This window comes from Lineus longissimus, chromosome 3, assembly GCF_910592395.1.
Source record: "Lineus longissimus chromosome 3, tnLinLong1.2, whole genome shotgun sequence".
Classification (NCBI taxonomy): domain Eukaryota; kingdom Metazoa; phylum Nemertea; class Pilidiophora; order Heteronemertea; family Lineidae; genus Lineus; species Lineus longissimus.
Genome location: NC_088310.1, coordinates 23,598,545 through 23,623,184, shown reverse-complemented (window position 1 = coordinate 23,623,184; position 24,640 = coordinate 23,598,545). Strand labels below are relative to the sequence as shown.

Below are 24,640 nucleotides of genomic sequence, written 5' to 3'. Positions count from 1 at the left end.
AAAGTTTTGGATTCATAGTCTTGCTGTCATCGAAATTAGCCCCCGAATATTGTCTCTGGGGCTTACCCCGGGCATATTGGACAAAAAGATTGAGTTTATTTCTGTTGCTGACTACAGCGGATATAGCTAAAAATTAGTAGCGTGCGATACAGACCTTTATTCAAATAATATTATTTTATAATTATTTCGCATACTTACAAAATTGTTAATCAATATCACGTTTCAAACTTCTTATTCGATATTTTGTCGGCCATAGCCTGTACGAATAAAGAAGTTATTTTGTTTCTTAGTAATCAGTTGATCCTCAGTCGCCGATCGACCTGATACCCTTGCATAAAAAGGTTTCGGGTGATCGAAGGGCACGAATGAAATAACATTTTTTACAGCTTTTTGCTGTCTATCAGGTACACTTTTCCCTAAATTCGTTTTCCTTATCATCTTCTCCATCATATCAAACCATAAATTTGAATAAATACATTCAAATAAGCCAACAAATTATGAAAATCAGACACTTGGTGTGGAAGTATAGATGAGATAGTCCCAGGCGCCAGCATGCCAGGTCATATTTTTGGGTCCACCTAATGTGCGTCCGGAACTCTGTTTGCGCGTCCGGAGCGCGTCCGGAAGAGAAAGTGCGCGTCCGGAACAATTTCCTATGTAAATATGAACCTATTGTTGCAATAGATGGCTTAAATAGCATTTTAATTCCATGTAGAGAAAATAAAATTGAAAAAAATCTTTTTGGTGACTTTGTATTTTACAATTTTCAGCGAGGTGGTTAATTACTAATGCCATAATCATATCCCAACTTCCTTACGCGCCTTCTCCTGTTGTGGTCGTCTAAGTCGGTATGAGTTTGTCTTTGCGTGCCGTGGGATAAGGGGCAATAGCAATTATTGTGAAGCCAATTTGCGCTTTTAGGGGGGAGGGGAGGGGATCGAGGGGAAGGGGGAAGGGGGTCAACAAAATTCAGTGCGGTTTTAAGAGCTTCAACTAAAGATGAGCTTAATGATTATTTTCCTGGGTATATATCTTATTCATTAAAATAAAAATGCCAGTTTTTCTACCATTCGACAGAGTGGGCCCGGGAGGGGGGGGACTTATTTTTTAGATTAATTTCTAATTGGCTACACTTAAATTTAGGTATGGCTTATTATCAAAGGATCTAGTGATGACAGTGGATTTAAGGATACACTCACATCAAAGAAGTAGTACAATTTTCACTTATTTTTCTCACAAAATATATTTTTGGGGGTTTGGGGGACTCATCCCCCAATGTACTGGCTAAATATGTCAGAAGGACGGGGTTTGGGGGGCTCCCCGGGTCCCCCATGTCAAACAGTTGTGTGAGTTCACTAGAGATTGCTCTTTACATATTAATGTGAACACATCTCACTAATTGACACTTTGACTGTATAGCGATTTTCAATAACATATTTGATTCTGATTTTTTGTGAAATTAACAATGATAAGACACTCTGACGGCATTCCATGTGCTGAGACACCAGATACCAGTCTAATCCATTACAACACGGCTACTATCGAAATTCTGCAACTGCAACAACAATTGGTTGAGGAGAAACGTCAGTAAACTGGGATTTGATGGCTGTGTAACACCCAAATCACCCCGCTGAAAATTGTAAAATACAAAGTCACCAAGGAGATTTTTTCCAATTTTATTTTCTCTACATGGAATTAAAATGCTATTTAAGCCATCTAATGCAACATTAAGTTCATATTTACATAGGAAATTGTTCCGGACGCGCACTTTCTCTTCCGGACGCGCTCCGGACGCACAAATTGTTCCGGACGCGCATTAGGTAGACCGCATATTTTTCAATGATTGTTCAGTGATTTATCATACGGCAAGAGAGATCATTGCCTTAAAGTTCAACAATGTCACAACAGTCAACACAGTCGTGACAGGATGGAGAGAGATTCAGAGAAACAAGACGAAATTTGTTATTAAAATATTAGGTTAGGCCTAGGCCACCCCGGCCATGGTCAATTGTTTACCACAAAGTAGAAGGTGTAATCAGTAATCCCTGTAATGCTACATCCAGGTGCCTTTCAATGAACTGGAAGTCTTTCCTATTTATCCTTTTAGATATTCATGGAAAAAGAAGTTGTGTCAGTGCCAATAAAAGTTTTGAGATTTGCCAAACGCAACTTCATCTCCGTGATCTTTCCAACTGTGGCAGCCTGGGCCATCTACACGGACTACGCGCGTACTCAGCGATTCAAAGCTAAGAAAGCTGCAGAACTGTTAGCGATAGAAAGTACACAGAAAGGACTTATCGAGGATTCATTTTGAACACAAACAGGTAAAGGCAGTTTGCCAGTTGGATGGGGGTTTTGAGGCTTGGGGGTTCAGCTTTGTCATAATATTCATCTTGGATAGGTGGCAGTCCATGCAGTCCTTGGATTCACAACTGTTATGCCCTTGGGCATTTCAAACCACTCCGTGAGCCATAGATACGTGTCTGCCTGTTGGGCGTTAGATGCAGCTTATTGAATTAATCATTTACATGCAAGCTGAAGTCAAATTGTTCATTATTCTCAGAGATGATTTCTGTTCTGATTTCAGCCATGGCTGGTTACAAGATGATGAGGGGCAACCCAATGTTTACCAATATGAGGCAGAAGTATCTTGGATGTCTTATCCCATTCTTTGGATTAGCTGTTGGGTATTACTTCAAGGTCTATTCGGACAACAAAATGACGGACTTCCGCAACAAAAGTAAACTTTTTGGAGGACGGACCCTACCACCAGATTCGTGGTGATGTGTGAGGACAGTTAGGATGAATTTGTAAATAAGTGTGTTGGTACTCTTTATTTAGATTCTGTACATAAATTAAACATGTTAAGTGATTTTCGTTTGGTCAATACCACAAATGAAAATTTAAGTACCCGGTATTACAGGTTTTCCAAAAGTTAAGTTCAATCACAGCCACATGTAAACACAGATACCACTGTAGCTTATCTGTTGCTGGATAAAGTTGACCTGCGAGACAAACAAGGTCTCATTGTTTAAGATCCTATGCCATCGAAAGAAATGCTCCAGCAATGTAATTTAAATTCCCATAACATTTTCCTCTTCACTGATGTTCATCTCGCTCAAAAAATGCGATCACTTGTTCCTGAAATTGAAAATGTGTGACAACCATGCCCACCATAATCGGCCTTGTAGTAACAGTAGCCTTGTAGAAGGTCATGTAGGGCATGTTGTTAGGAGTAGCACTGCATGTACATGTACTGAATTTTGAATAAATTGCAATTGTCTGGTATAATGCCTTCAGCGTACTGTTTCATTGCCCAAGCCCCTCTCCAATGCTGCCCTTTGGGTAGACAACTGTCATCATAGAACTTCGACTGCCCATTTCCCAATGTGACATTTATTTAATACAGGCATCAATCATAATCAGCTTGGAATAGCTGAAACAACCGTTTCAACCATCAGGGAGGATGACTGACGGACTGCCCTTTTCCTCATGTGACAGTATGTGCATCCAGCATAGTCTGCTTAGTGGCTTCTGTTGCATTCTCTCATTAGTTCTTGCATTGTCACAGTAGACTTGTCTTTGTCCATTCCAGCCCTTGTGTTCTTGACTTGCATTTAGCCAACTTATTTGTTTTCTGTTTCGGTCCTGTCCTCTCACCATACAGTCGCCCCATGATCCTTTTGGTATTTTACAAGAAGCATTACAGCCAAATGTCTTCATATAGTCCAAAGTGACTGCCCTTACAGCATCAAGTTGTCCACATTCTATTGACTTTTGTATGTGACCAGGAGGCCTAGTCCTATGCTCTTGGCCGGAATTGAACTGAGACACTCAAATGTTTACACCGAATGTCCTGGATACTGTGAAACTAATCACATAAGATATCTGCATTATGGATCACATGGGGGATTGCATTCACCAGTTTTTTACATTTTCAATAGCTTGAGCTAGAACAGAGGACTGGAAAAACTTAGATGTATTGTCACACAAATTTTATTTACTATAAAATATCTCAATCTAATACATGTACATTTACTAGTTCTAAAATTAACGCATCTTCTCATAAATTAGTCTCAATACATGTATATCCTTATATCAGAACATTGGAATCAAGATTTGCTTTTTTAAAAGAATTCAAGTGTTGCACTCTATACAAAAAGCTTAAGGATTGTCAATTAGTTATAATACCATTATCATATTTGACCCCCTCCCATGAAATCAAAGTATCATGAATGAGAACAGGTCAAATAAGAAAATGGTAACAAACTTGCATCGTGGCAACCACTGGCCCTTGCAAACATCGAGTGAATGACTGACTTGGCAAAATGGCACGTTTTAATGATCAGAGTATCATTGTCCTGTTGGTCAAGATTATATGTGTACATAGATTGTAAAATGTAGAATGAGCAATCAAAATCTGAAGTAAAAAATGCCCAAGAACTTGAAGTGTCCTCCAGTGTAAGTACATGTACGTACATGTAAGAGGCCATATGGATTGAAGCCAGTTTAAACTGGATTATAAAATCTGCATGTACATTAATGCTACACAAAAGCAGGTAGTGCAGCTTTTACATGCAGAGTCACTTATCTGGTCCACTGTACATGTACAGAGAGTTACTGAGTAGACTTTCCATCCTCTTGCATATTCAACAGCGCCTCTTTGGAATAGATGTCACTGTCCAGCAGCTAATAAACCCCTTCCCAAAATGCTTGTGTCTGGATATGTAAATACTGAGTTCACTGTTTGTAAATTGTGTGGCAATTTTTATGGGCCACTAAGTTCAATGCAAATACACTGCGCAATGACATTTGATCATCGTAATCCAAGAAGCTGTCGCGTCTTAATCTTGGACTCAATTTCCATGTTCCGGAGTTCCAAAGCACGAATCTTTGCCTTGTGAAGCCTCTCTTTCAAACCATCACGTTTTTCAACCTCTCCACGATATTTGTCATTCACCATGTTATAATTTTCCTTTTCTGAGAAATCGTTGAAGTGAACTTTTTTCTTAGGTGTCACATCTCGCCTTGGTATGGATTCCTTTTGCAGGCATGATGGGAGGATTTGATATTTGAAATCTGGAGAGAGAAGGAAATGTGCAAAGGTTAGATGTGTGGCAGGGTATAAACCAATAAACATAACATGTACGGGGATTTTGTTTAGGTATGGTATTACACTCCCATGGCAATGGTTACATTGTCAGAGCAGCAAAATGGGTGTTACACATGTAGTCAACAAACAAGAGCAACAAAAGGTGTGCTTATTGCAAGTGGTTATGTGATTACAAGAATTAGGACTTGATGATGATCTCAATATTGTACTTTGCTGTGAAAAAAATAGGAACAAATTGTCCTGGTGATGAAATTTAACAAGGGAAGAGAAGTGATAATTAAAGTTGTGAAAAGATGGAGCTAACTAGAAGATTTCAATATCAGTATAGCTTTGTCTCTGGTCACAACCATCTGCCATTGCATTCAAAGCCAAATTCTCCTCTGTAATCCTCAAAGTAAGGATACGGTGCAAGAGTAGGCAAATCAAACAAGTAATAGTAAAAGCATGCAAATCATTCTGTATATTTGCATCAAGACCAAATTACCCATGCACTTTTCAAGAAAAGAGTCCCACAGCCAACAATCTTTATCGTGACAAAAGCAATAGTTGTAGGGAATGCCATCCCCAGCACAAAATACTGGTCCTCATAGATACAGAAAAGATAGTTGAGGGTCCCATGCCTAACAATAAATATCTTATCCGGTTTACCAATATGAAGATTGGATTGTTGTAGTGTCCCCAAGTATGAGCCCGATAGGGACTCTTCTGTTATGGGTGAAGAGATGAGCAATGAATGTTAGATGTTGTAAATGGGAGATGGATAAAAATTCACATCACAACTCTTGAAATAATTCCATCATACAATGTAACTTTATTTCATGCTCAACAGTTCGGAGGAAAGTAACGTAAATAAACTAAACAACCTAATTAATCTTAACAGAGTTGCAAGAAATGAAGTAACAGTATAAAAGCTTAACAACTGCTGATATGAACACAAAACGTTAACAGCAGGAAAAGAAGAAATTTGGATGCTTTTTTCTTTTCAAGTCACGGAAACCAAGTTAGAAAACAAACATGCAAATTAACTAACAAGCAAATGCCAAGATACATTTTTAAATTACCAATCTTTGTGTTAGACGAATGAAGTATCCCTAACAGCGAATGATCTGTTTGCATTAGAAGAGTTATGATGAATACAAAATACATGTATGCTGTTTGGGGCAAAACTACCGGTATCTGTATTTACTGCTGCCTGATGGAAGGAGAATGTTGTGGGCTTGGAGCCTTTGTCAAAATTGCATGACCAGAGAACATCGAGTTCACAACAGGTTTCTTCACAACACATTTGCTCTTTCTAATTTGAGGCAGTGGGGGTGGTGAACTGCTATAGGCCACAGGACTAGGGGTATAATTCAGAGACAACCTATGGAACTTAGGCGAGCCAAGCGAATGTCGGGAAGCTAGTCTGGACAAGGCACTACTAATGCTTTGACTTCCATTACCTGGAGAACTTTCCATAATGTCTCGCGTTTTCAACCGTGATTGCCTGACTTCTTGAAGCATTCGTTCAGCCCTGAAAATGTTGATAAGAAGAACATGAAGATATCGATGAAGAGGCTGAATAATTTCATCTATAAAGACAAAGCAATATTTTAAGGCCAATAATATTTATCATAAGGCCATTTCAAGCTGATAAAGTTAATACATGTAGTATGCTTCAAAGCCATCACTTATTTTGAGGAAAGTTACCTCTCCTCTGTTTTACAGCAAAAAAATGCTCATATGGGTGGCCTGACTTAATGAAAAGTAACTTGAAATATCAAACATCTGAAATTTTTCCTAACCTTTGCATTTTTTCATCCACCACTCTTTCACGGAGTTCCAAACTTTTTTGTTTAGCTTCCAACTCCCTCTCTCTCTTCTCTAAAAGTTTCTCCCTTGTCTTCAAAGCTTCCTCGCGCTGTTTCAGCACCTCTCCCTCTTTCTTTTGGTCCTCTTTTTTGTCACTAGTAGACAGTGATGTACGTTTCAAGATCTGGGGGTGCTCCAAGAGATCTTCTATCGTGGGTCGTTGGTCCTCCTGAAAAGGTACATTTCAGATTTCGTTTAAATTCATGTGAAGGAGATGACATACATGCAATTAGTGAAGTCTCGGTGCAAACATGTCAGTGTTATTGTAGGGGTATGATGTATGTGATAGACAAGAAAAACTACACAAATTTATAATTTTTTACCCGGTATGTATAATTACTATTGAATGCTTCATGCTGTATTTTGAATCAAAATCGAAATTCACATTTCGATACGATATCACAATATCTTACCTCGATTTTGAGCATACTGCCAATCATTCTGTTGAGATCTTCTGAAAACTGTACAGGAATTCTTGAGAATTTTCCTAATCTGATTCTGACAGCAAGGTCTTTCTGGTTAGTGGCAGTGAATGGTGGATGGAGGGCACAGAGTTCATATATCAGACAACCGAGTGACCAGATGTCAGACTTCTCATTGTACTGCATATAGTTCATTTGTTCCTGAAAAAGAATGAGAGATTATCAACATGTCCAGAGTGGCTGGTCTTGAAAGTAGTGATGCATGGGGTAACTGAAGACAAAATCTGCCTCAGCTCAGGTTTAGTTACAATTACACACACGTATATACAAGTTATTTGCTACCATGATTCAAAGCCAATCATCACCAGAACAGGATGGAACAAACAGCCAGATTCAAGATTGGGCTGAATCCTTTGGCGAGACCATGAGTCACACGGCAAGGAGGTGAAATCTACATCGTATTTTGAAACATACATTTTCCACCAAACTGAATCAAAGCACTTACTGGTGACATGTAATATGGTGTTCCTACAAATGTCTTTGCAAAGCTCGTCTCGTGTTGTAAAACTCGAGCCAAGCCAAAGTCGCCTAATTTGACATTTCTGGTAGCATCTAAAAAGACGTTTGCAGGTTTGAGATCTCTGTGGAGCACTGCCTGACCACCTTTCCGTCGGTGACATTCCTTCAAGGCTGATGTAATCTGGGTCATCATTTTCCAGATGAAGTCTTCATCAAGATATTGTCTGGAAAAAATTTTAGAAAGAAATGTTGGTGTTCAGGTTTCAAATCGTTGACTTTTATAGGACTTGTCAGTAATATCTGTGGAATTAATTGCCGGGAAATGTATATTATGCAAAAACGAGGCACCAAAAATATAACCAATTATGACAGCCTCCGCCAGCCAGATCCCAAACTAAGTCTTTTTCTTTACAGCAGACTTTAAACAGTGGGCGACACAAGACAGCATTTTCACAATTTACACTCTACTTACCCTTCTTTTCTGCATTTGTTGATGAGTGTTGACAAATCGCCCCCTTCACAGTATTCCATTATGATGTACAACATAGATTTGCTCCGGTCGATGATACGGTCGTAATACCGCACAATATGTTTGTGTTTAAGCTCGCGCAGTAGATTGACTTCGGACACCAACATCTGTTTCTCTGCTTCTGTCATGGTGCCATAATCCATCTCCTTCCACACCAACAGCTAAATACAGAAAGGAACTGTTTAAAATGTGTGGTCTTTTTATTCTTCACAGTTTCATAACATATAAAAACATCCTCTGGAATAACGTTACTTACCAAACCCACAAACCCTTTTACCCTTTTCAAAGAATATCAATTGCCAATCTCTAAAATTTTGAATGTATGAACAGTGTTTTAGAAGTTACTTGCAAAAAGATTTATACTGTATCAAAATTGCTAGTTACAAACTTTTTTTATAACAATGTCATCCTGTGTATAGATTCTGCTAAAATGCCAAGACTATGTTCTTACCCTGCCATCCTTTTTGCGTCTGATCTTCTTGCATGTTCCATAAGACCCTGATCCAATAGAATAAAGGATCTCATAGTCTTCTAGTGAACTTGGCATAATTCTTGGGTTGCTTATAATATTTCTAGGACTACTGAAATAGAAAGTAAAGGTGAAGAAATAAAGAAATAGGAAGTATAGAATGGATATTAAGAAATGACCTATTTCTAAAAATTAAACCAAGTACGTGTTTTTATAATAAAGAATGATTTCAAAATTAAACTAACTTAATCTTTAGTTCTGTTGTAATTTTTTTACACACATCGATACCATAATTGTTCTTGAACATCATGGATGTTGTTGCATTGATCAACTGACAGTTATGACAACACAAATGAGGGCACTTGGTACTGGGTACCACCAATTATACAACATCCATTTTTTATTGACAGTTTGAGCATGAAGCCCTAATTAGTCCAGTGAATTAGTTTTTGTGTACATGTTTGGTGACAAATGTCAGGTCTGATTGAAGACCTCATTCAAAAATCACTCAGCTAAGGGTAATTTTGGTTGGTTAACCAGACTAATTACACAAGCTTTTAAAATTACTTCATTTATGGGCATGGTTGTCCTACTCTGTTGGTTGTGGCTTGGGTCAACCACCCTACCCTGTATTATTCTGAGTTAACTCGATGACAATTTTCAGATCGATACTTCAACATAACAAATAATAATAATATATAGTTGGCTAAACTTTAGAATCCCCGATCGGAAATGACGTAGTTTGATCGCATTCAAGTTTCAAGTATCAACTATAAATCCATTGAACAGTGGTGCTTGGGTTAGTCAACCGATGACCTTTTTTTGGGGTGTGATCGGGGATTGTGAACTCGTTCCTAATAGTTTTTATAAAGCACTCTTCACTGTGACTGTAGGCCTACTATCTACCATGCTTTTGTTAATTGCAGACTTTATTACCCAGCCTATCCACTCCAGGAACCTGACTCAATGTCCAAATTTATGACCGAAAAAACACTATTAGTCTATAAATAAATACTTCCAACAAACACAAATATCTTAGGCTTACACAAGGAACACCTTATTGCGATGTTTCACATGAAAATCAGTCAATAAATCGGTTTTTATTGTAAAATGATATTTTTCATCTGTTTTCTGTTTTGATTTTCCCTTTAAATTTGCCGCAGCGAAATGTCTCAGCGTTTTACATTGGTTCCTCGATTTTGAAAGGTCGCCAGCGATTGGACGAAATGAAAAACTCCTTACTATTTTTATCGATAGACGGCGCAGAATTCTATTTACAACATGGCGGACGAAGAGGCGACTTGGGATTTTTTATCCCATGAAAGTGCCTCCTCTCCACTCCCCGAAAGCCCGCAAGAAGCATCTTACATTCCAGTGAGAGTACTTGGAAAGGGTGCATTTGGAGAAGCAGTGCTCTATAGGAAAACTGAGGTAAAGCATGTTAAAAACGGTCTGAAGTTCAGAATGACAGCTATTTGATGGTATCGCCCTCTGGTGGGTTGTGTCATAACTACCAGTGTCATGGTTGTGACTTTGTCTCAATTTCATATATTGGTGGTGATGGTGGTGGTGGGGGTTTGGGTGGGGGGTGGGGGTACCTTGCAGGACCTAACATTGTCTTCTTTAAAATGCTGGGCAGTTCATGGCTCCCACAGTGGGCCATGAAAGCCAATGAGCGTCACTCATGCCAGTGAACTCTTGAACTGGCAATCGAGTAGGCCTATTCCACCTTCCTCCGAAGGTTTGACTTGATTTTATCTTGTTTTCAGGATAATTCTCTTGTTGTATGGAAGGAAGTTGACCTAGCAAAGTTGTCTGAGAAGGAACGACGAGATGCGCAAACTGAAATTGACATCCTGTCTTTACTAAATCATTCCAATGTTATCACATACTACAACCATTTTCTTGATGGAGAAATGCTTCTTATTGAAATGGAATATGCAAACGGTAAATTTCCTTTGGTCTTGTCCATTGACAAGGAAATATAGCATTGTCATGTGGTGACAAGAAAAAGTGCAAGACTAAGAAAGATCTGTCAGAAAGTCCCTGGTTTTGAAAAAAAGAATAAAAAGGCATGTACATCAATTTTTCAGATTAAAGTCTTCATGAAAGGCTAAGAAGTTTTTTTAACGCAAATCCCTTTCATTTAATTTATTAGGACTTAGCCTACAGCTCTATATTTCAGGTGGTAATCTGTACCAAAAGATCAATGCCCAACAGACAAAGCTTTTTGATGAAGAGGTGAGAATTTAATAGGCCTAGGCCTGCTTCTAAAGATTTGTGGCTCATAACCTCATAAGATGTGGACACTTGCTGGTGGATAGTGCATACATCAGGTGGTGAAGGCAATGACTCTCTCCAACATTGTAGCAAATTTGTGTCCACATGTGACAAAAACTAAATCATCTCAATTTGGTTTTCAGACAGTGATATGGTACTACTTCCAGCTAGCTTCTGCTATTGTCCACATACACCAGTATGGCATTCTACACAGGGATATCAAAACATTGAATATCTTCCTGACTAAGTCACAGCTGATCAAACTCGGGGACTTTGGGATCTCAAAGATGCTGGAAACACAGAACGAAATGGCAGAATCGGTAAATAAAATTACTTTTCTGGTGTTTATCCTGAGCAAAAATATACCACAGCCATAATTATTTACAAATACAATCATGGATATATACATGTATTTATGTTGCTGTCAAATATCGGTAATGCTGAGGTTTGTGGATAAAAGATCATATGAGACTGCCTGTTGCACCCACCTTAGCTTTATTGCAGTCTTTTTGCTGGTTGTGATTTGGTGAAACTGATAGCTAATTTTCTTTGTGTGACACTTAATTTGACACTTATTGTTTTCTCTTTTTCAGTATGTTGGGACACCATATTACATGTCACCAGAGCTTATTAGAGGGGATCAGTAAGTTTTTCCCCACCATTAATCACCATACGCTTGACTTTCATGAGGATCAAAGAAGGTTTGAACACAGTCATGACATCAGTACTGACAATGCCTTTGGGCTTCAAAAATTGGTCTCTTGTAGAACAGAGATCGAAATGGTCTCAAGTCTTGCACAGCACTAACAGTGTAGCCTCCTGCTCAGTTTTGGAAATGGAAGTATCTGGTTTTCTCTAGTGTTGTAAGATTGTAAGGGATAAACCACCTTATGAGCAAAAACTACTTGATTTTTCAGATACAACCAGAAGAGTGATATCTGGGCATCCGGTTGTGTCCTGTATGAGCTGTTAACCCTCACTAAAACATTTGATGCCACAGTCAGTATGCCTTGATGAGATTGGGAATAAAATCATCAATTTACTCTTTTAAACATCTTCACTCCCGAGAATCTGAATAAAAGCCAACCCCAATGAGGAATGGATAAGAAGACACATCTTGACCTGTCAGAAGTTAATGGTTGTAGATGATAGTTTTCTTTATTTATTAGGATTTCACCCCCATTGTACCCGTTCTTGCAAAAACCTAATGTCAAAAAGATTATTGATTTCCATCTTTAGAGTCCAGAAGTGACCCTCATGAACATCACTGTTTCAGAATCCTTTGAAGCTAGCAAATGAAATTGTTGGTGGCCATTTTGAAGAAATCGATCCCAGATATTCCAATGAAATGAGAGATCTTGTTCATTGTGTTCTTGACAAGGATCCAACTAAAAGACCAACTGCGGAAGAAATATTGAAAAGTCTCATATTTGAAAAGTGTGCTACGTAAGTTTACTTTGAATAACGTGGTGAGAAACTGTGAAGTAAATTTTTTTAATCATTGTGTCACCCTGCTAAATAGTAAAAGGGCCATGCAAGCCAGACTTGACTCATGAGACACCCTTTCCTCCTGAACTTTATCTCTTCATGACACATCAGACACTAACCTGGAGTTCCCTAATGAAGTATTTTCATAGGTCTTTTATTTGTTTCAGAGCCATCAATATGAAAGTTACAGAATTGAACACTGGTGCGAAGAGAAAACGTATGGTTTCAGAGGCTTCTATATTGGAGACAATTCCAGTTGTGAAGGCCAAGCAAAGTGAAGTTCACCTCTGGGGAGGTGGTAAGACCACACCGCAAAAGTTGGAGATGTTTAAAGAGGGGAAAGGAGCATTACAGGTATGACTCTTTGTATCCCAGTCTACTGTTGCAGTAGTTTCTTCTTGCTCAGAATCATGACCCTTCAATTACAGGGCAGTCTTCAGATGCTCTGTGAAAACTGGCCCTGTTCGGTTGTCCATGTCTTATCTTTTAACTTACCTCTCCTATTCAGGTTGCAGCTGGTCACTCTCACTTTGCTGTTGTTACAGTTGAGAAAGAGCTCTATACATGGGCTGGCACAGTAAGTACCACTACATCCTACATGTGACACTATATTCTGGAAGTAATAAGGAATTACCTTTGAAGAATGTTGAATGAGGCTTAAAATGAAGATTCCGTGTGTGTACATGTAGTGTCTGAGCAGGGGCAAACAAGAGACTTCATATAATGAGAAACATGACTATAGCTTTAGACCTCCCCAAATTTTCCTTCCAACAAGGTGTTCAAAAGTATCATTCCTCGCTACCTGTACTTGACATTTTCAAACAATTTGCTTTTTTCAGCAAGGTGGTACCCAACTTGTAGGCCAACTAGGTCATGGCGACACTGCCTTATATAGGGTACCAAAGAAAGTTCAGAGCCTCGATGGTGTGGAGCAGGTCGGTTGTGGTGAGGAGTTTACTGTCTGCAGGACAGGTATGTACAAAGTCAACATCAAATTGGAGTGATAAAATGTTGTGGTGTGATTCAAAATTTAGGAAGGTATGAATAGGAATTGAGCTGTCCATCTCGTCTGAGTGTTTCGTTTTTGATAGTCAGTGTACCATCCTGACTTAAACCATTCAGCGTGCAACCTTGGTCCAGTTACCTACATGTCACTTTTTTGTTGACACATGTCCTAGTCTTTTCTTGAAAAGACATTTGTATCTCAATAGCCAAAACATGCTCGTGCCAAGACTATTAGAGCAAATAGTTATGACTGTTTGAGCTTTATAACCTAGAAATTAGTATTGTCATCTTGGCTTTGTAGATGATGGTGAACTATATTCATGCGGGTCCAACTACTATGGCTGCTTGGGCCTCGGTGAAGATGAACAAGATGATGTCCTTGAGTTTAGTCCAATCAACTTTTTTACTAGTCGCCCTGTGTCTCAGATATCTTGTGGTGTTGCCCATGTGGCTGCCCTGACCAAGGAAGGGGACGTCTTCACTTGGGGTTGTGGAGAATTTGGTAAGTGCTAAGACTCTGTGTGCAAATGAGGATGCTATGCATGACCTCAGAGAAAGAAGGTTATTCCAAACATTTAGTTCAAAACCGTTGCAGAAAGTGCTGTCATTTTGTCTGTGAAGTTTGTACAATTTCTTTTTCAATATCAGCTTCAATGGTGAACTGAAATAATATGCTCAGAGAACCATTTATATTTATAAGTTGTCTATTGTTTTCTCCAGGTCGTCTTGGTCTTGGTAGTGAAGATGATCATTTTGAGCCGCAGAAAGTCAGCATGAGGGGAAAACATGTTATCAGTAGTGTGTGTGCCGGTGCAGATGGGACATTCCTGTTGACTGTGTCTGGGAGGGTATTAGCATGTGGCAGCAATGAGTATAACAAGCTGGGATTCAACAATGCTGCAGCTGGACTTGGAAAGAGGAAAGTCAAGGTAAGGTTGGCCTGAATGCTTTTATTGTCACTGATGTGTTTATACCGATGCTTTGGAACACTTAGTTGAAGGTTTAGTTATGGCCCAGTGATTCTATGTCAACATGCAGCCTGTAGACGAAACAGTTACTCTCAATCTGATGCTAAAGTCAGAAGTTCTTCAGAGTTGTCCGTAAATCTGGTCGTCTTGGCAAGCTCCCTCAGGCCAATGTCTTTCCTATTTGACAGTCGCTAATTTTGGACATCTTCCCAGGATATGCTTATGAGATGTGTTGTGTTATTGACCTTTCAGATCTCCTATGACATTCCAGTGAAGAAGACATTTTCAACAGTTAAACCGTTAAGCCGATATAACATTGTCACAGTGGCTGCCGGCTGCACACATTCTGCTGTTATAGACTGTAAGTACAACTGTTCAAGAGGTTGAGTTATGTCTGCAAGGAGGCTCAGTTTTATGTTTCATTCATAGGGCTGTCAATCGAGGTAGAGTGACTTCCTCAAGACCACAGGTGATGTGGTGTGTTGGGTATCAAACATACAATGTTTGGATTATGAGATACCTTTAACCATGCGACCAGTTGTTCCCTCATTGTACATAGTGTCAGTAGATTTGGACTCTAATTCGATTGTATACCAACTACCTGTTTTCCTTCTTATACAGTGTATGGTCATCTGATCACATTTGGTTCCAATAAGTATGGTCAGCTTGGAGTTGGTGACTGCAAGAAGAAGTCCGGTGTGAATGTCGTTGGTGGTATGTTGACAGGCCTAGTTGTGGAACAGGTGGCCTGTGGAGATGGATTCACTGTCATATCAACCTCAGGTAGGAGATAATGCTGTCTATTTTGTTGCCACTACTGTTTGGACATACGTCCTTCAGATTTTTGTTTTTTTTCTTTCTTTATGATTCAATAATAGCTTAGATACTCAAAACAATCTGGTTTATTGAGTCAGCAATCAACTTCGGCTCACACTTGGTCCTAATAGACCAATCTGACCAAAATTAGTCTGATCCTGTGTGTATTATTTATATCCGACTCACAATCTTTATCCCTATTATTTTCCAGATAATCAGATCTACTCTTGGGGTAACGGAGAAAATGGACGTCTTGGTGGCAAGCACTCTGAAAGGGGCAAAGGGCCGAATGGTCAATGTATCATGATACCTAGACCCATCTTTGGTGCCCTTCATGATGTTTCAGGCATCTCGAGTTGCCACTGGAATACTATCATAATAGCAGAGAAAATACTTCACCAGAAAACAATCAGGACAATGTCTTCTGCATTTAAAGGTGAGTCGTGATAGTTATGTGAACTTGAACACCTTTTGAAAGTTTCAAGGAAAACGTCACAAACATCTTATGATGCAGCTCTACACGGCTGTTTAAAAAGGCCTGCAATTTGAAAGTGTCTCACTCCTGGCATATTCAAAGACACGTGACCTTAGGTAAATTGCTCAATGGACTTTCTCCATATTAGGGGACTTTACTGACCCGAAAGTCTTGCTGTAAACTGATTGTGTGTTTTTTTAGTTACAAGTACAGCTCTGGATCAACTTGATAGCGCATTTCTTCCTGATCCTGATGACGGAGCCAACCTGCCCCGGAGTCTGTTGCCAAAGAAAGATTCACCAATTCCAAGCATGACAGAAAGTTCAGTTCCTCCTTGGCTTAAAATGGTAAATATACCATGCCAGATGTCACTGTAGGCTCTGTTTCTTTCAAGGAATAGGTTTAACTGACAGTTGAACCGTCCACTGCTGTTGATTTTAAGCATTGACACAGCAGTGAACAAGCAGGTCAGGGAGATATTTGCACTGTTTTAGACTGAATTCAATCCCCCGTCCATGTATATATAATTGATGTAGTAAAAACTACATGTACTTGCAGGAATTGGAAGATGCTGAGTTTATTCCAATCAACCCCAGAGAATCTCCAAAGCTATCTTCAGACTCGTCAAGGCCTGATTCAGGGGACAGCAGAACCATGGTGAGTGTTGGTTGCTTATTTTTCTCAGTTGAATGAGGTCTTAAATAGTGCCTTGGCATTGGCATAGAGGTACACATAATATGGACCTTGTGTCAGTTTCAAAGGAGTGAGCAAGCAAAGTACAGTTATTTCGTAGTTAGAAAAAACATTGCATCAGATTTTGGTGTAATTCAGCCCTTATTCTTCAGATTAAAAGTCAAAGACTTCACCACCCTGCTCCTATGTTGCAATAAAATTACTCTCAAGACTGTCAACTCGCTTTTTTGATTCCATTTTTGATTCCATTTCAGACTAGTCGTGATGATAATAAAGCATTGAGCATCTCCAAATTAATGGCCAGAATCTCAGAACTGGAGGAGGAAAATGAGAAGGTGATAACGAAAATCCACAGTTCTCAGAAAGTTTCGCTGAACTTTTTCGGTATAACAAATTCATAATTGGTGCAGGTTGAAATCATCTGTTCACATCTTGATCGAAGTGTGGTTTACGAATAAAGTCTTTCATCCAATTGAAATTCAGTGCAAATCTTCATACTCAATACTCATACTCATACTCCCTAAGGGATACTTTCATAGACATCGAGTTATTAAGGAGACCTTGAAATAGGTTCTCATTGTAGCTGGTCAGGTCAGATTAGGGCATTGACATGTTTACACAGCTTGGGGAACTCTATTCATTCAAGTGCTTATTGCTTTAGATAATTGCTCCAAGTAACGATCTCATGGTATATGTATCAAATTAAAAGAATGTTGACTTGAAGATATTTCTTCAGGACATGTGTTTACAAGGAGAATTCTACGTCTATATTACTCATATTTGAGATTCTTTTAGTTATACTGATCGTAAATCAATTAACATTCACATATATTGAGGCTTCAGCCATAAATTGGGCACTCAACCATCTTGTTGAGATCTGTGCTTTAGATAGGAAGAGACTTCAAGTTAGCCACTGGTTACCAACGCCAACAGTCCAAGGTTGCATCCTCCACATCAATTGTTGACATATTGATTCTCAAAGAGAGGACAAGAGGTACGAAGCTTTTGGAAGTTGGGTCAATAGTGCAAGCATGTGGTTGGAGTGGAACATGCAAACAGCCCACAACAGCATGACCATGGCCTTGTCTGTAATAGTACATGTAGATCAATATGAGCCGATGCTTTGGTTAGTGAGCAATTCTTTTATCATATCTTTCTTATCTATTCCAGCTTAAAAATGTTGTCAAATCTCAAGCTGATCAGATCGATGCATTACAAACAAAGGTTGGTCAAATTCCCTGAAGATTCTTTTCCTTCCTTTGCCTTTGGAGAATGCTGCCCTCTATCTTGCCATTGGAGAATGCTACCTTCTGCATGTGTTTGCCTTGGAGAATGCTGCCCTTCTGTTGCCATGGAAAAGTGTGGTGTTTTCTTTACCTAGTTGGACAGTGCTGCCTATTCTGCGTCAAAGAAATTGCTTTGTGTTAGTTTTTGCTTGTTTGTACAGCTCTGTGATAGCCTTTTTATGTCCTTTTGAATAGTCCATAGATATATTTTTACATCAAACCAACTTCTGTGTGTATGCAACTGTTCAAAATACATATACATGTATACAGTAAATTTTACAAAATAATATTAATTCGTCCAGAGAAATTGTTTAGATTTTCCATTTCTATTATTATGATTTTAGGCCTTCTTGTAGTGTGCCTCCAAAGTGTATGCTCATTTTTGCCCATGGCCAATTTGTCCCTGTTGTTAGGCTTACTACCATTTTAGTGCGTTGTTGTTTCACCCCATGACCAGAAGTTGTTTTGGCCCATCGGCTGAAATGGTCACGGGTCCAAATGACCGGTATCTGCCTGCTAGACATAAGAATGTTGCCCTTGACCTAGTCAGGCCTAAGAAATTATTTCAACGCTTTGTAGTACTGCCTATTTACTGCTATACACCACTTCATTATCAATAAACACATCGATTATGAAGAAAAATTGCTAATTTTCTTACTATTTTCATACCAGCTAGTTGCTGCAAACAATTCATACCTGGTTGAAGGAACGGTGAAGTTGGTATGGTTAGTCTGCCACTCCACCATCAGATGCTCTCCTTTTTGCAAAAAACACCACCAGTGCTTGACAAATTGTTGTATTGTATATCCATTGGATAATCAGAGACAGTATTTCAATATTCCTATGATTTGAAATTCTAGGTATTCCTTCCAGCAAAAATCACAGCTGCCAGATCAATTCGCTTCCATGTTAAGTTTACAGTTTAGAGAGTGTAGCTTGTACTGTTCCTACTGGATGTGCCTTAAAGTACGAAGGAACCAGAAAAAGCCAGGAGGGAGCATTAAATATCAAGTTGTCAGGTGACTTACCCAGTTTAGTATGAAATTTGAAGAGTATGTGTACTTTTAAAGTTAGATATGCATAGTGTACAGGGAGGCCTTGGAAACTGAATTGTGGTCTGTAAACAAATATGATTTTCGCATTTGATGCGTTCAAAAACAACTCGCCCTTCTAGTCGCCAAGTAGTTTACATGCAACAGGGTACATAATTCATGAATGAACTTATTACCAGTGGTTTTTTTATCATATTGAGGTGGATAACCGATTGTTGGTGGCTTAGAATCAATTTTAATTAGAGGCTATGTGTACTTTTAGAGTGTTAGAAATACAATCTGATGTGCGCCCTCATTCCAAATTTATGATTGTTGTCAAATATCATGAACAAAACAAAATCTGTTGCCTATCATGCCTATACTAATCCCATTGACATCATGTCACTGTTAATTGCTGTCTTTTATGAATTTTACATAATTTATTGTTGTGTTTTGCCTGGGAATAATGATCAATAACACATCTGTTGCCTACATTAGGCTGTAGAGTACATTTTTTTCATAAATCATTAAAAAACCTGATATGATAGTTGTCATGATGGGTAAATGCCAGGTCAGGCGTGAAGTACATGTACATGTATATACCCAGCTTAGATCTGTTTTAGTTCAAATGTTAATACAATAGGAATAAATCTTCATTACGCTTTTTCTGCCAATTGACGAGATTTGGTATTTTCCCTAGCTTTGAGTGTTAACAGGAATGTTTTTCAAACAAAGTGCTTTTGGTGTTTTAATTGATTTTAGGTAACAGTTTAAAGCACTTCTTGATGCACAGAATACATATGATTCAATTTTAATGTTGCTTTTTGATTAATAACCACTCAAAAAGGTTTTTCTACTCTTCTTATAATCATTAATTCTCCACATGAGTGACTTAAAGAAGTCGAGAGTAAAATGGGCCAAAGTCAGTCGGAGCAAACTCACCCGCCCCCATGACGAACTGAATGCACCTTATTCTCTCATTAACTTACATTAATTCACATTTCTGCATAAATTTTCGAATCTTTTGCTGCAGGTGTCGCCAAGAATAGCTCATAGCTTATTTCATGAATTCCCAATAACTATTCATTTGTAAAATTATTCAATGAGGAATGTCCTCCCCATAGATAAACTGTAGCAGTGTAAGAATAGAGAATTCTGTGTTTATCAAATGTTTGAGGGCAAAATGTGATGGAGAGGGAATGCAATTTGTCTGGTCTGTGGTGCTGATCAGCGACCTGATATCTCAATGAGTTGCGATGCAGGTGGGGGAGGGAGGGGTAGACCTAGAATTTGGTTCGTCACTAATACGATCAGTGACACTGGGTCATTGAGGTCTCTACTTGAGTGCAGGGCATGTGTATTTCTTTTCACCAGTTGAATCAGTTGATGTGATGAGTTGACTTCTGTTTAACTGACGCCAATATAAAAAAAAACAGTCCGAGTTAGTGAACAGAACAATTGAGGATGCACTGAGGGAGACAGGTTTCATACAAATCAACCCCATGGAGCATCAGAGTCAAACAAGTGCAATGATAATTACTTATTGTAGAGAAACACCACCTGGGCCAGGCAATATCTAGCCAAGTAGAAAATATGACTTTGGCAATTATTTTATGAGGGTGATGATAAGGGTGGGTATCCAAAATTCCGACAGCAATATTTAACCCATCCTGGGTCATCCCTGAAAATACCACTTTCTTCCTCTAGAATAGATGCTTTAAAAGCAGCCTTGAGCTGTGGATGATAATTGAAGCACTATTGACATGGTGAACTGAAGTTTCCATGAAATATTGAAACATCAACATATATAGTGAGGCCATAATATGAGTGCAAACACTTGGCTGCTGTTTGCCGCACTCATCAGTCAAGGACTGTGCATAAACTTCCATTATTCAAGTCTGATTATGTCACACCGCATGATCATGTTCTTATTGAAAGATACCTAAACTGAATGTTGGTGCTGGCAGTGTAGCCTTCATTTGCGAGTGTGTGGGTTCGAACCCAGCCATGAGCAGAATTGCTCTCTATCTACTGAGATTTAGATTGGATATCAAGATCTCATGTTATTCTAAGTTTGAGTGAAAATGTGATCACAAATCAGCCTATTCATCTGCAAGAGGGTTAAGGATACTAATTGAACAATAACAACAATCATTAATATTGATGAGGTTTGGGGGGCTTAACGGCGCATTCCAGAGAAGTGAAAGTGTTCTTGTGCCTAATTTCCATTAGGAAATCAAGGAACATCTGGGTGAGGTATTCACATGTCAATGGTGCGTGAGCATGAAGTGTGAAGGGGAATTTTCACATATCATCTTCAGAAATTGAAGTACTCGCTGTGCGTCTGTTCAAGTACATGTATCTAATGCATATTTTACACACATTGAATTCTTGCCAAGCGTATTGCTGAAATGTACATAATGTATACATGCATACCAAGAGCAAGTTGCAAGTAAGAGTATACTGTAGCAAACAGCTGAGCGCCAGTCCCATGTGCCTCCTGTTTCATAGATTTTGAACTAAAAGTTTATTAGTATGTGCATTCGATTGACTTTAAAAGCAGTGTCACAGAGTGTGAAAGGTAAAACTTTCGGATTGGTATTAAAAGTTACCTATTGATTTGTCAAAAAAGAAATAAATCATTTTCTCTTTGAAATGAAATAGATGAATTTTCTTGACATTTTCTTTGTTTGTGTATGTCTTTCCAGAGTGATCATCAAACTGACCTGACTGATCAGATTTGGAACCTTATAGATCGGTGGAAAAGTGAGTGTGAAGTGACAGAGGCACCTGATGATAGACAACCTTTACAGAGGTCAAGATCAAGGACACTCCCATCCATAGGTCACGACATCCTTGAACTTCTAGATTCTGCTGGAGCCAAATTTGTCTGATTTAAAGGGGTTATGATGTAAGAAATGTTCAGTGGATTTGTGCTAACCAAATAGGTCTAAAACTGCTATTTTATTTTTAGTACAATTCAGGATAATTATCCTTAGGGATAACTGCCCTTCTTTCCCTAACTTCTAGATTCACCACTGCCAATGTGTTTGTTTTGGGGCTTTGGTTATTGTACTTTAAAATATTGACTTGCCTATACCTCCAATAAACAGGCAGGATAGCAAAAATAAACCATGACCATCAAGAAAAAGAAAACTTTTGCGTTGTTTAGGACAGATGGGATGCTTATGTTATATCCAGGTAAGGAAAGTTGTTTTTTGGAATCCTTTTCTGTTAAACAAAGAAGCTATCTGTGAATTATATGTGTCAATAGATCGTACAGATTGTTATCATTGTTAATGATGTCTCTAATTTATGAATATATAACAACAGTTATGATATCGATCCGTCCTGCATTGAAAAAATTAACATTTTAGTGATTTTGGTATATTTTTATGATTCTGCTGAAGAAATTGTTCAGGAGCGGCAAAAGTGGTACCCATTAGCAGTGATTGCTGGTATAATGATGATGAAGAAGTGAATAAGATATTATGTAAGATTCCGTCGATATTACTATTGGCTTTCCATTTGATTTTCTGTCTGATCCACATTTTGAGTGTCTCTTCAGGACTTACTGCTTTTGTTCAAGCCAAGCGAAAGTGCTTGTAGTGCCAAAAAATTATGTTTTCACGTCTGATGAACGTCCAATCACATGAAAAATTGAGTGATGTATGAAGGCATAGGTTGTGTCAGACCCATCATGATCAAGTTACAATGTGACCAAGGATGTAGAGCATCCGTGATGTGATGTTGTGCAGCACTTAATTTGTCATATGTTCGGAAGTGTAGTAGGCCTGAAAACACTATTTTGCAGCACTTGTGAGCAGTCATCGACCCAAATTTATAATAAACAGTTTTTCCACTTTCTAATGTAACTTTTAGAAGCTGAATATATAAGTGCAGCTGTGAACAAAAGTCTGAGTTTTTGTGTCTCTCCTAAGGGTTTCACTCGGTGTTGTTGCTAGGCCAATGGAAACTGTTGAGGAAGTAGTAGAAGAGGCTGATCATTCATCCTGGGGAAGACCCTCTGCAATCATGCTCTCATGAAATGAACTGTAACTGATGAAACATAAGATATCCAGAAAGAGCAGATCTGAATCAGTCCCCTTGGTAATTAATCCCAGGTAATCAATCCTGGAAGATAGGGAAGAAATCTACACATGCAGCAGAAATAACCGGAGACATATTTGACACTTTGGTCTCTCTTTAACTTTATGGACTCTCCATGGCCTCATTGACTCCTTTGATTATGGACTCTGCTTGGAGGCCAGAATGGGTCATTTTTAATCCCATATTTGTGATGTCTGGAGGGGGGCTGTAGCCCACCCCAAGTTTTCAATGACTCTCAATCATGATAGATAATGACTGATAGGCCTATCTTTAACTATCCTTCTATTAGAAAAAAATCGACAATAGGGCATCAGGCTTGGTTCAAAAGTGTACCAGTGTGAAGATTCACATTACTGGCCAACCTTGTCTTCGTCGGGAGACGTTTAGTTCCGATTTTAAGGGTAGATCGCGCTGCAGTAGTTTCATCATGATCACTCGGTATTGCATCCTCACAGACGAGACGGCACGTTAAAATTTCGATTTGGGCCACTAAAGATGTTTGGTTAAGTTTCAAACTGACGGAGAATAGTCTGGTGAATCCTAAGCAGGGCTTAAACTGATTCGTAACATAACCCCTGGTGGACCGACAACAAATTTACAACTATTTCAGTTCTTTCGTTTGTCAAAAGCTGGCAGCACCGTCTATACTATATATACGTGTGCACCGCGATTTCCCGCCTGTAGGGCTGAAGCGCTCGAAGGGTTCAGGTCGGTTTGGATTGACCGTAGTTTTGTACACCAATTCGGAATTTTATCTCCCCTCGTGTGGTTGTAAAGGTGTGGAGGTCCACTTGGGTCATACATGAACGATGCGGATTTGTAGCATGTATCACATTTTTCTGTGTTCTGGCCGGAGTGGTCATTGGAGGAATAAAATAGCTCCGACAATGTACACGTGTACTGTGTAAACGCCATTAGCCGGTTTTGGTGCGCCTGTTTCTCATAGGCCTATTACACGTATTGTACACCTTGTGAACAACCGGCTCAGTATAAAATAGCATCGTGACAGTATAGCCTATATTAGTTGGCCTATAAAAATCTTTTGAAGGGTGACACTGCTGTCTACTTTTTGGAAGCATTTTTTCACTGATGCTGTCGCCTATGTATGATCGTAGTGTGCGTCTTTCGTGGTCTTCGTAGGCCTATCCGAAAATATGTACATGATATGCTCTTGGGTGCAGTCATGGTGCTGTGCATCGTGACCCATCGACTGCCTAACATCACAAGAATACTCGTCCCGAGAAAATGATTACACGGGAGCTGGTTGGTATGGTAAAGCCCACAAAAAAATGAGCGTTCTTTCAGTTCGTGATGCTGATGATGAAATTGATCAGAGAAGAAAAGAAAAGAAAGTCATCTTTCATGAATAAAATCTTATTTGCCCAGACGGGTGATCTTTTTCCCATGTATATATTGATAATGTCTTGAAACTCTTCCATGTGAAAAAACCCTTCCATCTGATCCTCTCCCTCCCTAAGCTGATCCGTTGTCACAAGCATGAGCTACAGAAATTTTGTAAAGATAATCATATGTGATATAGCCTAACGCCTGTTTAGTGTTGCATTAATAGGGGTGGGTCAAAATT

The 24,640-nt window shown here is 39.0% G+C and overlaps 2 protein-coding genes and 1 long non-coding RNA gene across 4 annotated transcripts; 2 read left to right on the top strand and 1 right to left on the bottom strand.

Annotated features, from left to right (window-relative positions):
- Nucleotides 1-234: 234 nt before the first annotated feature.
- On the top strand, nucleotides 235-3,291 carry LOC135485109 (uncharacterized). Its single transcript, XR_010446525.1, has 3 exons — nucleotides 235-404; nucleotides 2,108-2,324; nucleotides 2,588-3,291. It is a non-coding gene; the product is annotated as an uncharacterized LOC135485109 (long non-coding RNA).
- A 737-nt stretch (nucleotides 3,292-4,028) lies between these two features.
- LOC135485108 (serine/threonine-protein kinase Nek2-like) lies at nucleotides 4,029-10,031 on the bottom strand. Its single transcript, XM_064766850.1, has 8 exons — nucleotides 9,949-10,031; nucleotides 8,886-9,015; nucleotides 8,378-8,595; nucleotides 7,892-8,129; nucleotides 7,378-7,587; nucleotides 6,898-7,133; nucleotides 6,556-6,626; nucleotides 4,029-5,079 (listed from the first exon to the last, which is right to left on the bottom strand). Exons 2-8 carry the CDS (start codon nucleotides 8,979-8,981, stop codon nucleotides 4,817-4,819), a joined length of 1,332 nt encoding a protein of 443 aa, XP_064622920.1. The 5' UTR covers nucleotides 8,982-9,015; nucleotides 9,949-10,031; the 3' UTR covers nucleotides 4,029-4,816.
- Nucleotides 10,032-10,156: 125 nt separating this feature from the next.
- LOC135484278 (serine/threonine-protein kinase Nek9-like) lies at nucleotides 10,157-22,828 on the top strand. 2 transcript variants are annotated; one of them, XM_064765595.1, is made up of 20 exons: nucleotides 10,157-10,334; nucleotides 10,673-10,850; nucleotides 11,089-11,144; nucleotides 11,327-11,503; nucleotides 11,777-11,826; nucleotides 12,101-12,182; nucleotides 12,460-12,629; nucleotides 12,839-13,025; nucleotides 13,180-13,248; nucleotides 13,511-13,643; nucleotides 13,978-14,178; nucleotides 14,397-14,605; nucleotides 14,897-15,005; nucleotides 15,266-15,427; nucleotides 15,672-15,896; nucleotides 16,137-16,282; nucleotides 16,494-16,592; nucleotides 16,883-16,963; nucleotides 17,799-17,852; nucleotides 21,654-22,828. In XM_064765595.1, exons 1-20 carry the CDS (start codon nucleotides 10,185-10,187, stop codon nucleotides 21,837-21,839), a joined length of 2,724 nt encoding a protein of 907 aa, XP_064621665.1. In that variant the 5' UTR covers nucleotides 10,157-10,184; the 3' UTR covers nucleotides 21,840-22,828. The 2 variants fall into 2 exon arrangements, with proteins under 2 accessions (XP_064621665.1, XP_064621666.1); XM_064765596.1 differs by lacking the exon at nucleotides 21,654-22,828 and having other exon boundaries at nucleotides 16,883-17,012.
- Nucleotides 22,829-24,640: the final 1,812 nt, after the last annotated feature.

What these genes read in the sequence shown, in the direction of transcription:
- LOC135484278 (XM_064765595.1), top strand. Translation starts at nt 10,185, where the DNA reads ATGGCGGACGAAGAGGCGACTTGGGATTTTTTATCCCATGAAAGTGCC. An exon ending in TTGGGGTTGTGGAGAATTTG is followed by an intron (nt 14,179 to 14,396) that starts GTAAGTGCTAAG and finishes TGTTTTCTCCAG; the next exon opens with GTCGTCTTGGTCTTGGTAGT. An exon ending in TGGAGGAGGAAAATGAGAAG is followed by an intron (nt 16,964 to 17,798) that starts GTGATAACGAAA and finishes TATCTATTCCAG; the next exon opens with CTTAAAAATGTTGTCAAATC.
- LOC135485108 (XM_064766850.1), bottom strand. Translation starts at nt 8,981, where the DNA reads ATGCCAAGTTCACTAGAAGACTATGAGATCCTTTATTCTATTGGATCA. An exon ending in CACCATATTACATGTCACCA is followed by an intron (nt 7,588 to 7,891) that starts GTAAGTGCTTTG and finishes ATTCTTTTTCAG; the next exon opens with GAACAAATGAACTATATGCA. An exon ending in CATTATGGAAAGTTCTCCAG is followed by an intron (nt 5,080 to 6,555) that starts GTAATGGAAGTC and finishes TTCTCTCTCCAG; the next exon opens with ATTTCAAATATCAAATCCTC.